At 44.5% G+C, this 17,324-nt stretch overlaps 1 protein-coding gene across 1 annotated transcript in view; it reads left to right on the forward strand.

Moving 5' to 3' along the window:
• dzip1l (DAZ interacting zinc finger protein 1-like) overlaps nucleotides 1-16,303 on the forward strand; it is a 178,082-nt gene extending 161,779 nt beyond the window's left edge. Inside the window, 1 exon segment of the mRNA XM_068041833.1 lies at nucleotides 14,350-16,303. Coding sequence (XP_067897934.1) covers nucleotides 14,350-14,441 — 92 coding nt within the window. The 3' untranslated portion in view covers nucleotides 14,442-16,303.
• Nucleotides 16,304-17,324: the final 1,021 nt, after the last annotated feature.

Raw genomic sequence — 17,324 nt, forward strand, 5'->3', positions numbered from 1 at the left:
GAATTGCAAAAGTTAGTATGCAGGTACAGCACATAATTAGGAAAGCCAGTAGAATGTTATCGTTTATCATGAGGCCGATTGAATACATAACTAGGGAGATTATGCTTCAGCTATACAGGGCATTGGTGAGACCACATCTGGAGTATGTGTACAGTACTGGTCTCCTTATTTAAGGAAGGATGTAAATGCGTTGCAGGCAGTACAGAGAAGGTTTACGAGACTAATACCTGGAATGGGCGGCCTGTCTTTTGAGGAAAGATTGGACAGGCTCGGCTTGTATTCGCTGGAATTTAGAAGTGTAAAAGACGACTTGATTGAAACATTTAAGATCCTGAGGGGTCTTGACAGGGTGGATGAGGAAAGGATATTTCCCCTTGTGGAAGAATCTAGAACTAGGGGTCACTGTTTAAAGATAAGGAGTTGCCCATTTAAGACAGAGATGAAGAGGAATTTTTTTCTCTCAGCGGGTCATGGGCTCCAAAGGCGGTGGAAGCAGAGTCTTTGAATATTTTTAAGGCAGAGGTAGATAGACTCTTGATAAGTATGGGGGTGGAAGGTTATCGGGAGTGGGTGGAAATGTGGAGTAACCAGTTCAGCCATGAACTTATTGAATGGCGGAGCAGGCTCGAAGGGCCGAGCGGCCTACTCCTGCTCGTAATTCATATGTTTGTATGTTCCTCAAAAGGCAGTGGAAGCTGATTCTTTAAATATTTTTAAGGCAGAGGTGGATAGATTTTTGATAAGCAAGGGGGTGAAAGGTTATCGGGGGTAGGCGAGAATGTAGAGTTGAGGTTACAGGTCAGCCATGATCTTGTTGAATGGCAGAGCAGGCTAAAGATTTGAGCGGCCTATTCATGCTCCTAATTCGTATGTTGTATGTTTATGCAGTTCTAACCCATTCTTTCGCAGGTCTGAATGCTGTGCAATTATTTACCTCCCTCAACCATCTCTTTTTCCTTAAATCCAAGGTTTAACATCACCTAATTACTACTTCTTGATTTCCCTGGTTTTGTTTCAACTTTTAAACCTTGGTGGTGTCCTGCACTATAATACGTTGCTCTTTCAGCATGAGCTAAATTAGTTTCCATAATATGATGCAGTGATGCCTCTACCATGATACCAGTTCCAATATTATGATGTGTCATGCCCAGTAAAGACACATTATATTCCTAACTTTTAGGATATGAAACTGTTCCCACTCGTTAAAGGATCGAGAATGAGAGGGCACAGATTTAAAGTAATTGGTAAGTGAAGCAAAAGTGACACGAGGAATGCATTGCCTGAGAATGTGGTGGAGGCAGGTTCAATTGAAGCATTCAAAAGGGAATTGGACTGTTATATGAGAAGGAAGAATATGCAGGGTTACTGCGAGAAGGTGGGTGAATGGCACTAAGTGAATTGCTCTTTTGGGGAGCTGGTGCGGATACGATGGGCTGAATGGCCACCTTCTGTGCGATAGCAATTCTGTGATGCCATGATTCTGTGAATGGGTTCTTCTGAAACAAAGAAGTTGTGAAGTAGCCACATCATAACTCATCCAGATGGTACTCATCCAGACATCAATAGATGAGCATGAATTCCACATCCTGGTCCATTGTGTGGTTACACAAGGAGAGAAGGCCACACGTCAACTAACAGAAATGCTAATGTGGTAGATTTTTAAAATTATGCCCTCTTGTCCTGCATTCCTTTGCCAGAGTTTCTCTATGCCTAGCCTGTTGAATCCTTCTAGCATTTTAAGTGCTACGATCTGTTCACCACTCAATGTTCAATGCTCAGAGAAATAAAAGCCAAGTTGTTGCAACCTGTCCTCATAATTTAGCCTTTTTAGCTCTGGCATCATTCTGGTGAACTGCAAAGTATCCCCTCCAAATTATCCTTCCTCTGATTTGGTGCCCAAAACTGAATGCAGTACTCCAGATGTGGTTAGCCAAGGCTCTGTACAACTGAAGCGCAGATTCTTACACTTCATATTTCAGCCCTTTCAGATAAAGACAACATTCCATTAACTTTTTTACATTGAATTACATAGAAAACTCAGCACAGTAACAAGCGATTCGGCCCATACAGTCCATGCTCCACAAGCCTCTTCCCACCTGTCCTCATCGGACTTTATCAGCATAACCCTCCATTCCATTCTCACTCGTGTTTATCTAGCCTCCCCTTAAATATATCTGTACTATTCACCTCAAGCGCTCCCTGTGCTATCAAATTCCACATTTTCGTCACTCTCTGGGTAAAGAGATTTCTTCTGAATTCCCTATTTGATTTCTTGGTGACTGTCTTGTATTCATAACATTTAGTTTAACACTTCTCCATGAGTAGAAACACACATTCTGAGCCAGATTTTCAAAGCGCTTTGGGGTGGGTACGGATTGAAGATCGCGATCCTGGAAGGCGTCTCTAGATCCAGGCGCCATCGGCAAACGCTCCAATTTTCAAAGTGATGAAGGAGGAAGGGAGGCGGGAACCCACTCATCTCCAATTAATGGCTTGTTAAGCTCCTTGAAGAGCTTGTTACAGGGACGGGGACAGTGAGACTACAATTTTCAATTGGGAAATTGGCGAATCCAAACAGTCTGGTGCACGTTAGTGCACAGTTGCCGGGTTCAAAGTGAGAATTTTTTTTATACAGTTAAAAATCTGAGGGCCTGGGGGACCTTGTGCCAGATGCTGCACAGTACTTCTCACTTGGCCATATGACCACTTTCCTGAGCCATGAGGCTGCTTGCCCTCTGAGGAGCTGGCTACTCTCTTCTCCATGACAGTAGCAGGCCCCATCATGGCTGCTGTCTGCCTTTGTCATTCTTGCTCTACAGGCAGCTCCCGCCTCCTGGTAATGCTCGGTGCCGCTAATTGGGCACCAAACGAGGCTCCAGCCCAATTAGGGCATTTGCTTTTAAAAATAGCAACACACGAGCGACGCAGATGCGAAACGTAGTCGGGACCCAAAAATTACCCGAGCGTCGGGTTCCCAACCCCACATTGAAAATTAAGCCCCTCTGTGTCTATTCTAGTAAAACCATTCATAACTTTAAATATCTCTGTTAGGTTACCCCTCAGCCTTCTCTTTCAAGAGAAAAGAGACCCAGATTGCAATCTTCCTGATCGGTATAACCCAGGGGTCACCAACACGTTGATCACGAGCTACTGGTAGCTTACTGTTGGTCTTCGAGCAGTTGCATAAAGCCAGCAATTTGTGATGGTAAAAGCAGAATAAAAAGGAAATTGCTTCTTTCATGCACTGAAATTGGCAGCTTTTGTGAATTTAAATATTCTGCCAGGTCAACAATTTAAGCCAATGATTTGCCCTATTTTCTTCTTCAAGGCTCTGCAATGGGTTAAGACATGTGAATGAGAAGACGGTGGCCAATCAGAAGTGGGTTTGGGTTAGCACGGGCTCAAACTGCGGGAATTCCAGGTCCCTCATTGACCGAGCTAAAACTGATCGGTTTGAAACTCTATCTCCAATCTTCCAAGCTATTTCCCAACCCATGCTGCAAGGGCTTCACTGCTTGGAGTCATACCTCGCACAAAGGAAGATGGTTGTGGTTGTTGGAGGTCAATCATCTCAGCTCCAGGACATCATTGCAGGAATTCCTCAGGGTAGTGTCCTAGGCCCAACTATCTTTAGCTGCTTCATCAATGACCTTCCTTCAATCATAAGGTCAAAAGTGGGGATGTTTGCTGATGATTGCACAATGTTCAGCACCATTCACGACTCATCAGATACTGAAGCAGTCCGTGTAGAAATGCAGCAAGACCTGGACAATATCCAGGCTTGGGCTGATAAGTGGCAAGTAACATTCGTGCCACAAAGGTGCCAGGCAATGACCATTTCTGACTAGAAAGAATTTTAACCATCTCTCCTTGACATTCAATGGCATTACGATCACTGAATCCCCCACTATCAACATCCTGGGTGTTACCATTGACCAGAAACTGAACTGCAGTAGCCATATAAATACTGTGGCTACAAGAGCAGGTCAGAGGCTAGGAATCCTGCTGTGAGTAACTCACCTCCTGATTCCCCAAAGCCTGTCCACCATCTACAAGGCACCAGTCAGGAGTGTGATGGAATACTCTCCATGTGCCTGGATGGGTGCAGATTCAACAACACTCAAGAAGCTCAATACCAGCCAAGAAAAATCAGCCCGCTTGAATGGCACCCCATCTACAAACATTCCCTCCCTCCACCACCGACGCACAGTGGCAGCAGTGTGTACCATCTACAAGATGCACTGCAGCAACGCACCAAGGTTCCGTAGACAGCACCTTCAAAAGGAACAGTACCCGGGTTCAATTCTGGGTACTGCCTGTGTGGAGTTTGCAAGTTCTCCCTGTGTCTGCGTGGGTTTTCTCCGGGTGCTCCGGTTTCCTCCCACAAGCCAAAAGACTTGCAGGTTGATAGGTAAATTGGCCATTATAAATTGTCACTAGTATAGGTAGGTGGTAGGGAAATATAGGGACAGGTGGGGATGTGGTAGGAATATGGAATTAGTGTAGGATTAGTATAAATGGGTGGTTGATGGTCGGCACAGACTCGGTGGGCTGAAGGGCCTGTTTCAGTGTTGTATCTCTAAAACTAAACTAAAACTTGCGCCCTCTACCACTTAGAGGGACAAGGGCAGCAGATGCATGGGAGCACCACCACCTGCAAGTTCCCCTCCAAGCCACACACCATCCTGACTTGGAACTATATTGCCATTCTTTCACTGTCGCTGGGTCAAAATCCTGGAACTCCCTTCCTAACAACAGTGTTGGTCTACCTACCCCACATGACTGCAGCGGTTCAAGAAGGCAACTCACCATCACCTTCTCAAGGGAAATTAGGGATGGGCAATAAATGCTGACTGAGCAAGCAACACCCACATCCCATGAATGAATTAAAAAAAAAAATTCTTCCAATCTTTTGTGCTTTCATTTTTGCTAATAACCTCTTATGCAGGTTAATGATTGATTGTCTGTACAACAGAATTATACCAGAGAGTTAGTGTGAAATATTTGATTTATAACTCAAATATCCAACCGTACCTGAACTGCAGAATAAATAAATGCAAGCTGAAGCATCTGTTATGAACAGGTGGTGAGGTGTGTGGGTGGTTTCCATTGTTCACCTCCCAACTGACCTCAATCATGTTTTGTTTAAAGTGATGAGGTCGCCCCGAGTGCTTTTTTAGGGTCAAATAAACAGGTTTTCTCATAGGTTAAACAAAAGATGACTATTTTTACACAATTCCTGAAATTATCACAATCTCACCCACACATGTATTCACTCCCAAGAATAGATCGAGAGGAAACGGATAAGTGATTTAACGTGAAGTAGGTGTTTATGTTTTATGGTAAACCTGTTGAATTTTCTCAGAAGGACAGTGTCTTTTAAAGGTGCAGGCCTGAGTGTTTGTAGTCTTGAACATGTTGAGTTGTTGTAAATTTCTGGCGGTTAAGACTTCAGTCTGAGGTGATGGTGTTCACTTTCCAGTGCTCTGCTGCAGCAAGTTTAAGTGCAGAATTAGCAGCAGGGCTTCTTCCTTGTTTAGGCTGGATCTCTTTCCACAGCTTTTGGCTAGACTGCTTTCTGTGATGTTGTGATCTCTCCTCTCTCTCCAGAGGGCTACCTTTAAAGGAACAGTTTCTCCCTATCTACTCTGTCCAGACCCCTCATGATTTTGAATACCTCTATCAAATCACCTCTCAACCTTCTCTTCTACAAGGAAAACGAATGTCTCTTGATGATATCAGGATGGGTGTAGTCAACATCTTATTGTCTGAAATGTATCCTTTTGTCCTTTTGAGACAGTGAGGCAGTTTTTGAATACACAGGCTGGGTCATCTGACCTTCGACAGCCATCTTTACAGCACATTGTCCACCTTTTTTTAAAAGGAAAAGTCAACTTCAAGGAGTCCACATTGAATGAAGCTCATAACCTAAACTAGAAGCCAGGCCATTATGGAGTGGAATTAGGAATCTCTCTCTGTCTCCCTCTCTCTCTCTCTCTCTCTCTCTTTCTCTTTCACACGGCTGAAGTAGATGTGGAGCAACAACTATAATTTTACCTTCAGGGGGTTAAGCCAGATGCTTGTGTTTGGAGTAGCAGAGTGTATCGCTGTGATGCCTCCTTTGTATCTGTGAATCAGGCATTGAGTGATTATATGATCCATGGTTTGTTCTGGATGACCACAGTCCCAAACAGGAGAGTCTTTTTAATTTTCCAGTCGGGCATCGAGTTTATGCATCTGCCGTGATTTGTGCAGATGCGGTTTAGGGTTACCCATGAGCTTTGTGGAAGATCAAAGCCCGGGATCTTCTGCTTCGGGTCTTTTACAAGCTGCTTATGACTTCTTGGGAACTCCATTTGGTTTTCCAAGCTTCATCAGGGTTAAAGTCACATTGTTAAAGGTTAAGCGTGTGGGTCCAAAAGGACTTGTGCGACTTCAAGCGGAGTTTAGGGACCTTGTTGAGGCCTTGGTAGATGGGGAGACGTTCATCTTCCTGGAGGCTTGAAGCATCGCAGCGAATAGATGGGGGAGTGATGTGTGACCAGCACAGCAGCCAGAGTGTTGGAGTCAACTTGAGGATTCCAGTGATATACCGGATTGCAGTATTCAATTGGACATCAAGTGTGGCTACTTCTGGTCCAGACCTGTGCTTCAGCTAGACAGTACACAAGGGCCATCACCGATGGCCAAAGCACTGATGCTGCTGTTCCCCAGCTTGTGCTTGCCAGTTTCCGCACCAGGGTGACCCTCGTCTTCGTTTTGGTGGCTGTTTTCTTCAGGCCGTCGTAAAAGGTTAGTATGAGGTCTAGCTCCACTCCGAAATAAGTCAGAGTGGGTCATGTCATACAGTATTGTTGCAGGTGGTCACTTTCAGGGTGCGCTTAGCGTTCCTGTTATCTAGATGGAATGCAGTGACAGTTGTTTTGTGGGGGCTTGACTTGAGCTTCCATTTCCAGAAATTCTTCTTTGACTTTCAGGTTCCGTACAAGATGGGCACAATGTTGTTGAAGGTGGCTGTTTGCGTTGCCAGGACAAGGCACCCCCATATGCAGATTTGCACTTCGCTGGCAGCATGTTGCCCATGGAGGCATTGAAGAGCGTCAGCGGGAATATGGAGCCTTGTGGCAGGATGTTATTGAGGAACAGGGCGAGCTGACTGTCACACAAGTGAGCACTTAGCTGGCTATTTTCAGCAGCGTCCATTGCAGGTGCAGTGTTTTGAGGCAGGGGATGATTCTTGCAAGTTTTAGCATTAGTCCTTTAATCGAGACCTTGTTATAGGCTGATAACTGTAGTATAATGTACATAAACTGTTGCTGGATAGATTGTGTGTATATATATCTTGAGCATCATCACAGGATGTGATGTCATGAGTCTGTACCTTGTGGTGCTCAGTCAGTGTTCATGTAGATACCCTAGTAAGAAGACCCCTGTAAATAAACTCCTGTTACCTTGACCCAGAGTCTTACTTTCCTCATTTAATACTAATAGCACACTGACAAGATAGTACAATAATGCATTTATGAAAGCTGCAGTCGTCTTGGATTTCTCTGAAATCTGACTTTAATGGATATTGCAAGTGCCAAACCTTGGTCACAGGAACTGTGATTAGGCCAGAATCCCGCTTGTTCTTCAGGGATCATGGACTTGATGAGGGCTGATTCTCCGCAGGACACACTTCAGGACTTTCTAGGTCATACGGAATGAAATTGACTTATCGTTTCCCAGGTCATCAGTCGGCTTGCCTGATTTGAGTATGGCAATGACCATTGCCTCCCACCGTGCTTTTGGGATGCATCCTGATTCCATGGTATTGATGTACAGTTTCAGCAGCCATTGGAGTACCTTCATGCCTCGTTGAAAAAACTCCAGGGGCATACCATCACCACGTCCGCAGGTAACCTTCCCTTTCTTTATTGCGGCTAAACCCTCCTTCATTTCATCTGTGCTGATTGCTGTGGGGTCCTCGAGAGGGATTCAGGTTGTTGACCGCTGTAGTTGACAATGGATCTCTCGCTTGGTCCTTTTGTGCTGTGCACCAGCTTGGAGGCTTTGGAGCGGGGCCGGACTTTTGAGATCCGATATTCCATCGATTAACGGCTCCAGGCAGTTGTAGTAGCACCCAGGCACAATGAATAGAGGGTGTGAAGTCCAGACTCTCATCACACTCAATCCACCACTGATGCCTGGCTGAGTCTGTGGGATGCCGATCTGGTTATACTGCCAGAACATGTCCTGGGTCACTTTTGTCCAGCAGAGAGTATATTCTTCCCAGAAGCCCCAGGGGATGCTCTTCTTGGTGGTGGCCGTAAGAGGGCTGAAAAACCGATGATAACATTTCGGTGTCGCAGGGATTCGGATCACTGCTTGCTCAATGGCTTCCCTATCGCAGTCTCAGTCTGCCTTGGCCAGGAAGCACCTATTGACACAGTGTGCAGCGAAAATCTTGAACTTTTGTTCCTGTAAATGCTGGGGGAATTGAAATTCTCAAGACTGAGATCGATAGATTTATGAGGTAAGGGTATCAAGGGATATGGTGCAAAGGTGGGTAAATGCAGTTGAGGTACAGATCTGCCATGATCTAATTGAATGGTGGAGTAGGCTCGAGGGGCTGAATGGCCTACTCCTGTTCCTATGTTACTAACCCCTTCTTCACCGGCGGATAGAGTTTGGATGTCAGCACCATCAATGATGAGGAAATTATTCTGTAGTCACAGAATCACCACTTGAACATTGGGTTAAAGATTGACTTGGGTATGTCTATTGTGTACTGTACTAGTTGTCCAAATTCTAAACCTTGACTGGTCACCTAAACAGCATTTGAAGTCAGTCACAGGCCAGTTTTCTTGATGTAGTTCCAGAGGCTAAACATCCATCCAACACCAATCCTTCAGTCTACACAATCCTATCTTCTGGAATTTTGTCCCTATACCCATTTGCCTTGCTACCTCCCTTCCTGCCCTCCAAGCCTATTAAAAAAAAAGTCTTTCCTTTGGATCCGACATGACATTGAGGCCCCATCTGCCTATTGATGGTGCCAGTGGATGTTAACCATCCTTGATGCTTTTCAAAGGAGAGCAGGGAATTTCCCATTGCTTTGACCAACATCATTCCCTCAGTTAACTCTACAAGCAATGGGTCTGTTAGTGTGCCTGCTGCCCTATGAATTTATTAATTCACTGCTGCCTGCCTCTCCATTAATTTATTGATTTGTTGGTAAGCCCACTACTATAGTAATTGTTGAATTTACTGGTATCCGTCACTGCATTGATTTATCCATTTGTAGCAATGCTTACCGCCGTATTAGTTTATTGATTTGTTCGTGTGGCTGTTGCTCTATGAATTTATTGATTCACTTGTGCCTACTTAGCTGTGTAGCGTTGCTTGTCAGTATGCTTTCACCACAGTCGGTGAGTCATGGCCATATGGTTTGTGTTGAATTCGGTGTATTCAGTTGTGATTGCATGGTATCAAAACTATTATGCTCTACTTTTAAGGAGTCAGTTTATTCTGTTACCTTGAATCTCCATATTATTCTGGGAGCAGTTTCTGTTATCCATTGTTTTCGACTGTATTGTCATCATGTTGTTTGAAAACCACAAGAAAAACTTTCCACTGCTGTTCAGTACATGGCTCTCTGTGCAATGTCACAGGAGATTGACCAGTTTAAAAAGGAATTCAGAGAGCCATTTGTCTCACTTACTTTGTTACACATGCAAATTCCATGGGGAAAGAAAACAATTAGCCTTTGAATTTCCCTTTGGCAGTCTATATTTGGCCTTATGATGTGCCTATTCATAGTGACTGTACTGTGTTGTTCTAGATGGTGAGGTGCCTTCAAAATGCAGCTCCCTATTTGGAACAAGGAAATAGATTGTGCATTTCATGGTGCAGAGCCCCTGCCTTTATAAAATAGCCCAATCTCCCACTTGTATTGCTATTGTACATAATTACAACTATACTAAACAATAAACATTAAAAAAAAGGGCCTAGGACAGATATTGTGCAATAGGAGAGCAGAAATACTTAATACGTTCCTTTGATGTTCCTTTGCCCACTCTTTCAATGGCATTGTTAAGCCATTTAAAATAGAGAAGGTAACACCTCTGTTTAAGTAGCCAACAGTGGAATACCATGTGGCTGTCTGTAAGCCTATAATGCCAGCAGTCATTTCCAATCTGGTATTTGTGGGACAATCAATAATAAATAAACAAATTCATCTCTTCACTTGCAGGCAGTTAAAATTATAACGAGAGATCATTTCCATATGAGCCCTTTGCCCTTTTTGGAGGAATGGGATTATACTAGCTAGATCCTTTCTTACATGCATGTTGTCTCGTTCTTCCTTACTAGTATTGACGTTTGCCTAAAACACTTGACCATCTCTTTCTGAGTAAAGACACAGAGCAGGTATGCATCAGGTATCACCAGTATGCCAGCTTGCTTTCTGCATGGCTCTACAACCACCTCCAGTCAGATATAGTGTGCCAGGGGCATGGCACACTCCTTAGCGCTGTGGTATGTCAGACAATTGTACCCGAAAGAGCAAGTCTTTCTCCCTGCACAAAATATGAATTCAGAAAGGTTGGCACCAGCTTGGGCTGATAAGTGGCAAGTACCATTTGCACCGCACAAGTACCAGGCAATGACCATCTCCAACAAGAGAGAATCTAACCATCTCCCCTTGACATTCAATGGCATTGCGATCGCTGAATCCCCACTATCAATATCCTAGGGGCTACCATTGACCAGAAACTGAACTGGAGTAGCCACATAAATACTGTGGCTACAAGAGCAGGTCAGAGGCTAGGAATCCTGCGGCGAGTAACTCACCTCCTGACTCCGCAAAGCCTTTCCACCATCTACAAGGCACAAGTCAGGAATGTGATGGAATACTCTCCACTTGCCTGGATGGGTGCAGCTCCAACAACACTCAAGAAGCTCGACACCATCCAGGACAAAGCAGCCAGCTTGATTAGCACCCCATCTACAAACATTCACTCCCTCCACCACCGATGCACAGTGACAGCAGTGTGACAGCAAGATGCACTGCAGCAACGCACCAAGGCTGCTTAGACAGCACCTTCCAAACCCGCGACCTCTACCAACTAGAAGGACAAGGGCAGCAGATGTTTGGGAACACCACCACCTGCAAGTCCCCCTCCAAGTCACACACCATCCTGACTTGAAACTATATCGCCGTTCCTTCACTGTCGCTGGTCAAAATCCTGGAATTCCCTTCCTAACAGCACTGTGGGTGTACTTACCCCAAATGGACTGCAGCAGTTCAAGAAGGCAGCTCACCACCACCTTCTCAAGGGCAATTAGGGATGGGCAATAAATGCTAGCCTGGCCAGCGACGCCCACATCCTATGAATGAATAAAAAAAAGGTGTGCTAGTCTTTCATTGTCAGCCATAGCTCAGTTGGTAGCACTGTTGCCTTTGAGTCAGAAGGTTGTAGGTTCATGTTTCACTTCAGAGACCTGAACACACAATCTAGGCTGAGGGAGTGTTGCACTGTCGGAGGTGCCGTCTTTTGGATGAGGCATTAAACTGAAGTCAGTCCCGTCTGCGCTCTCAGGTGGATGTAAAAGATCCCACAGCATTATTCAGTGAAGAGCAAAGGAGTTCTCCCGGTTACATTTATCCCTCCATTTATATCATGAAAAAATTATCTATTCATTGCAGTTTGTGGGAGCTTGCTGTGTGCAAAATTGGCAGCTGGGTTTCCTACATTACAACAACTATACTTCAAAAGTACTTAATTGGCTACAAATGTGGATGACTTGAGACTGTGAAAGGCACTATATAAATGCAAGTTCATTCTTCTTATCATTGGGCAAATGGAGAAAGCTGGAACTGTATGCTCCCTTGTGCCTGAAGATCACTTGACCTGCTGGACAGAGCTAGTTTGAGTCAATAATTAACTGAAGCATGGAGAGGGATACAAGATCAGCCCTTCTATACACTGCCATTCATTCGGGCAATGTCAGAGCAGCTTAAGAGAAATCCTGAGCTTTTAAGTGTCTCGTTCTCTCAACTTAATAGCAGGTTCCTGAGGAAAGAAAAAAATTGGAGTAAGTTGAAAGAACAAACATTGAGGTCTGTACTAACAGGGACCAGAGTGAAACTCTGACAGCGTATTTGCTTTGCCTGTCTCTCAGATTAAACTGGGAGAATTAAATGTTGCCATAGGGAGCTAGTCTGATTCCTGTGTCTGCCCAATAGAAATAATGAGCAAATAATGAGCAGAAATGTTTATTTTGTTCCACCTTCAGAAAAGTGAACAGAAATTACAGGTTAATATATTCAGGATTGGTTATATTCCTACCCACGTGTGTAAACACTGGCTGTCCTGTATGCTCACGGCATTCTAATTAAACATGATGGTCCCAATTCTGAGGCCCTCTGCCCAGCAGGATGGGGGACTCTCGTGTCCTGAAAATTGCAGCGATACACTTACCTTCCTGTGTCACTCAATGGTACTATGCTTGGGGTCCTTTCCAGTGCGGCCCTGTTTCAGACTGGAGCCTAATTATAATGTGTTCATCGGGGTCTTAAGATGTAAGTAAGACTGTGATGCATTCTTGAGGTACCAATGGGCTGACTGCTCACTGCATGCTCCACCCATTAGCAATAGGTGATTTTGTAAGGACAGCCTAACTGCATCCCCACCGCCACCCCCGTAATTAGCTCCCCACTTCTTGCAGATAAAGTCTCTGGCTCAGCTCTGTGCCAGACCTGCCAGAACTCCTGCCCTTCCCACATTGAGCAACAAGATGCCAGTGAACACTGGTTTTGCAATCGCTGGCAGGAAGTAAATGAGGCCCAGCTGTCAGAATGGCTTGGATTTTGGCAGCAAGACCCCAAGTGGGGAGCACAAATGTCCCTCCCATCCTGCCTGAACAACCGCCCCCGCCCTCCCATAAACTCAGTCAGCCCCTGGTGACTTTAGGAGAAAAGGTCCTTCTATTTAAACACTATTGCTGTTTTCGAGGAGGTAGGAAATCACGAGCTGTTGGGGAACTGGAAGCAGGGATGGTTGGAAATGCTTAGCATCATTGCTTTAAAATTCAGTCATTACACACTGCTCTGTAGAGAGAGTGTGAGGCTTTATATTTTGGGTGGGGAGGAGGTATCGCAGTCTCGATGCAGTCTGCTGCACTTGGACTCCCACCTTGAGCCTAGACGGAATCGGGACCAGAAGTGAGGGGCGGCAAAGATTTTTTTTCTGAAAAGTTATGTACACAAAAATGTTTGTTCAGGCAATGCACACACAGCAATAAAAAAAAAAGTAGCATCAAAAAACGAAACTTCTATTGAGCAGTTCTCATTCCTCGGGTACCCAGATTGTCTGTTTCTTGATCAGAAGCGTTAGCGTTTTAGCATACTTTGATAGTTTAAACCTATACCAGTTTAACTGATGAATGTTCAAAAAAGACAATCAGGTGTTAAACCATTTGATGCAGTTAGCTTCCAGTAGCTGAAGAGTTAAATGCATTTTCCTTTCAAAAAGAAAGTGCAAGATCAATGTAATAAACAAAAGGCCCAGGAGATAGTGATTCAGGAGGCTGTGACTCCATGTGAACTTACAGAAGTTTGGTACAGAAAAATGTACTTTTCTGTGTTGAATTTTTAAATTTTATTTTGTATTCTTAGAATGCAAGTGGTCACACACAGTTTTTTTTGTTGAGAAATACTATCAGCCAGCAATGTTGTCTGGACAGGTGTACAAGGTGTGAGACCTTACAGTTCGCACTATGGAGTGCCTGAGGTATTAACTATTTCATTGATCATTCAATCACAAACATATTTCCAATTGCCAAAGATCAGTTATCCACTCAATAGTGGCAAATGGTTGTTGCTCTCCTCGAATTCTGAGAGGTGTTGCCTTGTGTCTTCTGTTTCAGTATAACTTCACAGGGATTTGGATCATATTTCTGTGAGTAAGTGATGATCCCATGCCACTCCTGTATAGATGAAAGAATAAGATCCAGCCTGGGATAGTTGCTTTGATTGGAGCTGCATGATACAGCAGTCAATCACAGGTTTACAGCTGGGTTTAGTTTGGCCTTGAATGTGACAAAGGGGATCACAAAGACTGGTCTGAGGAGACTGGGTAAGACAGGGGACGCTTGGTTGTGTGTTAACGGTGGATTTGGAAGAGAAGTCCCATTTTTCTAGCTGCTCACAGTGAACGTGAGGTTGACAGGGGGTTGCAGGGCATGACGTTCCTTTACTTTAGCACAACCATATCTTGCACAAAGTGGCCAGTAAGTGAAGGGTAGGATTGAGCACTTTCTATATAAGCAGGAAGGAAAGTTGAACCAGTTTCCCTCTTGTTTCAGGGCTGAAGGAGGTCGGCGCTGGGACTTCGCTGAAGAGCAGCAGTTTTGCCACAGTCACAGACATCAGTGACTCCGAGTTCAATTTCCCGTGAGCATTGATGGCTCCTCCTTCAGTCAAGAGAACTGTTCCAGTTCAGCCTGGTGCTGCAGGTTTTCCTCAGAGTGGGGGGACTAATGGTGTGGGTTTTTTGGGCAGCTCAGTGGAGATGTTTCATTTTAAATCTGTCTATTAACTTGAATTGCCTTTTGTTAGGGTTACCATCTCTGGATGGATGTAATCCTGGAGGTTTCATCATATATGACCTCACCCCTCCCCCACACTCCCATCATTGGTTGCCCAACACATCCATCCTCAGAGGGCATTGCCTTCCTGTGCCAATTGGAAAATGGACAGATGCCATTACTCAATTGGATGATTCTTGACTGTCAGTCAAATAACCCTACTTTTTACCCATCCCCCAAATCTTTATAACTAATAAACAAAAGTGTTCAAAGAAAATGATAAAAATAAAAGACTTATATTTATATAGTGCCTTTCGCGGCCACTGGCCCTCCCAAAGTGCTTTGCAGTCAATGAAGTACTTTTGAAACGTAGTCACTGTTGTAGGAAAAAACACACACGTTTTTAATTCCCCTATGAGTTCCCTCCCAGGTTGCTTGCAGCAGTATTCTGGAGACTTGAGGACAACCCTGGAAGGCTGACAAGCCTACCATTTGTACTGTTCACATCCTGTTCTGTATCTCTAAAGACAAGGATGTTCCTGTCTGTCTATTAGCAGCATGTAAACCTGTCTGTTTGGAGCCTTTTCTGTACAGGTGCTCAGTTGTCACAAAAAACTTGGACCTGTATTTCCATGGGCTTCTGCTGATACCCTCCCATAACTTCGGTAGGATATTGGCAGGACCCCTGGAGTGTTGCACCTGGAATTCCAGGCACTAGATACTAGGAATTTTTAGGAAGATGGATAAACCCAACAAATCCATCCCTTTTTGATAGATCTCAACTCCACACACTTGACTTCTCCTCATATCCCCCAAATTTCCTTCTCTCTCTCTCTCTCTGTCTCTCCAGAAATCATCAGCTTGCCTCTTGAATCCACATTCTCTCCTTCAACACCTTCCCAGGAAACCTCTTCCACAACTCTCTTACTCGTGAGCATCTCCGATTTTAATCGCTCCACCATTGGTGGCTGTGCCTTCAGCTGCCGAGGCCCTAAACTCTGGAATTCCCTCCCCTATGCCTCCTATCTTGCATTCCTCCTTTAAGACACTCCTTAAAATTTACCTCTTTGACAAAGCTTTTAACCATCTGACCTCATATCTCCTTATGTGGCTCGGTGTCATACTTTGTTTTATAATGTTCCTGTGCAGCATCTTGGTACGTTACATCATGTTAAAGGTGCTATATAAATGTTGTCGTTTGTCTATTTTAAAAACATTCCACCTGACTTCCCTTCTTGCTCCTAATTTCCAACCCATGACCATTTGAAACCTTTGCTCTAGTGAACAGATTGCTGGATTTGGTAGTCATCATGTCACCTGAAATTGGTGCCATGATGCTTTTGACAAACACAGGGTTGTATATTGCACAAAACCTGCATGTCCTTACTTATACCAGCTTCAGGAATGTAGGAACAGGAGTGGGCCAATCAGCCACTCGAGCCATTCAATTAGATCCTGATTGATCTATTGCATTGCCTGCCAGGGCTGCAGCCAACAGGCACTAAAGATTCAAATGCCATTGTATGTTGTCCTGCTGGTAAAACACTTTTTTTATTCCCTCACCTCCCTCCCTGGCTCCTATTCATTTACTTCAAGTGAGGGTAGTGCGAGGTCCTTGTTCCAGGCTGCTTGTGTCCAGCTGGTAGGAGGCCAGAGGAGATTTTCATAAAGACTTTGTCTTTTTCTTCTGATGGAGATTCCCAGCCTTCATACGGTACTTTCTGCTCCCAATCCCAGTAGAGTGGGGTGTTGGGGGTGGGGGGGAGCGGATGGAAAGGGGAATTAAACCTCCGATTCTGCACTCTAATATTGCGTGACAGTAGGGCTGACAATTCTGGTTGTGTGACTTCTAGGTTTCATGACATGACCTCTCACCTCCAGGCTCTCCCACCTGACATGACCATCCTTGTGGCACACAACCTTCCCTCAGCAAATGGAAAGTGAACAGACTGTTCAGCAACCGATTGGATGGTACTTGACTGTCAGTCAAGCAGCTGCTATCCCCATCTCCAATACTTTGAAACTAAATGAGGACAGGATTTTTTTAATGGTCCAATGATTTCTCTCCCAACTTGCTTGTCCGGGACATTAATTTTTAATTCCTGGAAATTCCAGGCAATCTCTAGTTGGACTTATTCCTGGAGGTTTCATAGAGTCACAGAGCCATTTACGGCACAGAAGGAGGCCATTCGACCCATCAAATCCATGCCGGCTCTCTGAAGCAATCCAGTCAATCCCATTCCCTCGCTCCATCTCCATAGCCAAGTAAGTTTATTTCCTTCAAGTGTCCATCCAATTTCCTTTTGAAATCATTGATCGTCTCCACTTCCATCACCCTCGTGGGCAGCGAGTTCCAGGTCATTACCACTTGCTGTGTGAAAAAAAGAGTTCTTCTTCACATCTTCTCTGCATCTCTTGCCCAAAACCTTAAATCTGTGTCTCCTACGATCAGCTAATGCAACCAACTTTTCTTTGTCTACCTCATCTAAACCTGTCGTAATCTTGTACACCTCTCTCAAATCTCCCCTCAATCTTTTGCTCCAAGGAGAACAATCCCAGCTTCTCCAACTTAACCTTGTTGCTAAAATCCCTCATCCCTGGAAACATTCTCGTAAATCTCCTCTTCACCCTGTCAAGGACGCTCACATCCTTCCTAAAGTGTTGTGACCAGAACTGGATGCAATAATATAGTTGTGGCCTAACCAGAGCTTTATAAAGATTTAGCATAACTTCTCTATTTTTGTACTAAATAC

Source organism: Heterodontus francisci, chromosome 11 (genome assembly GCF_036365525.1).
Source record: "Heterodontus francisci isolate sHetFra1 chromosome 11, sHetFra1.hap1, whole genome shotgun sequence".
NCBI lineage: Eukaryota > Metazoa > Chordata > Chondrichthyes > Heterodontiformes > Heterodontidae > Heterodontus > Heterodontus francisci.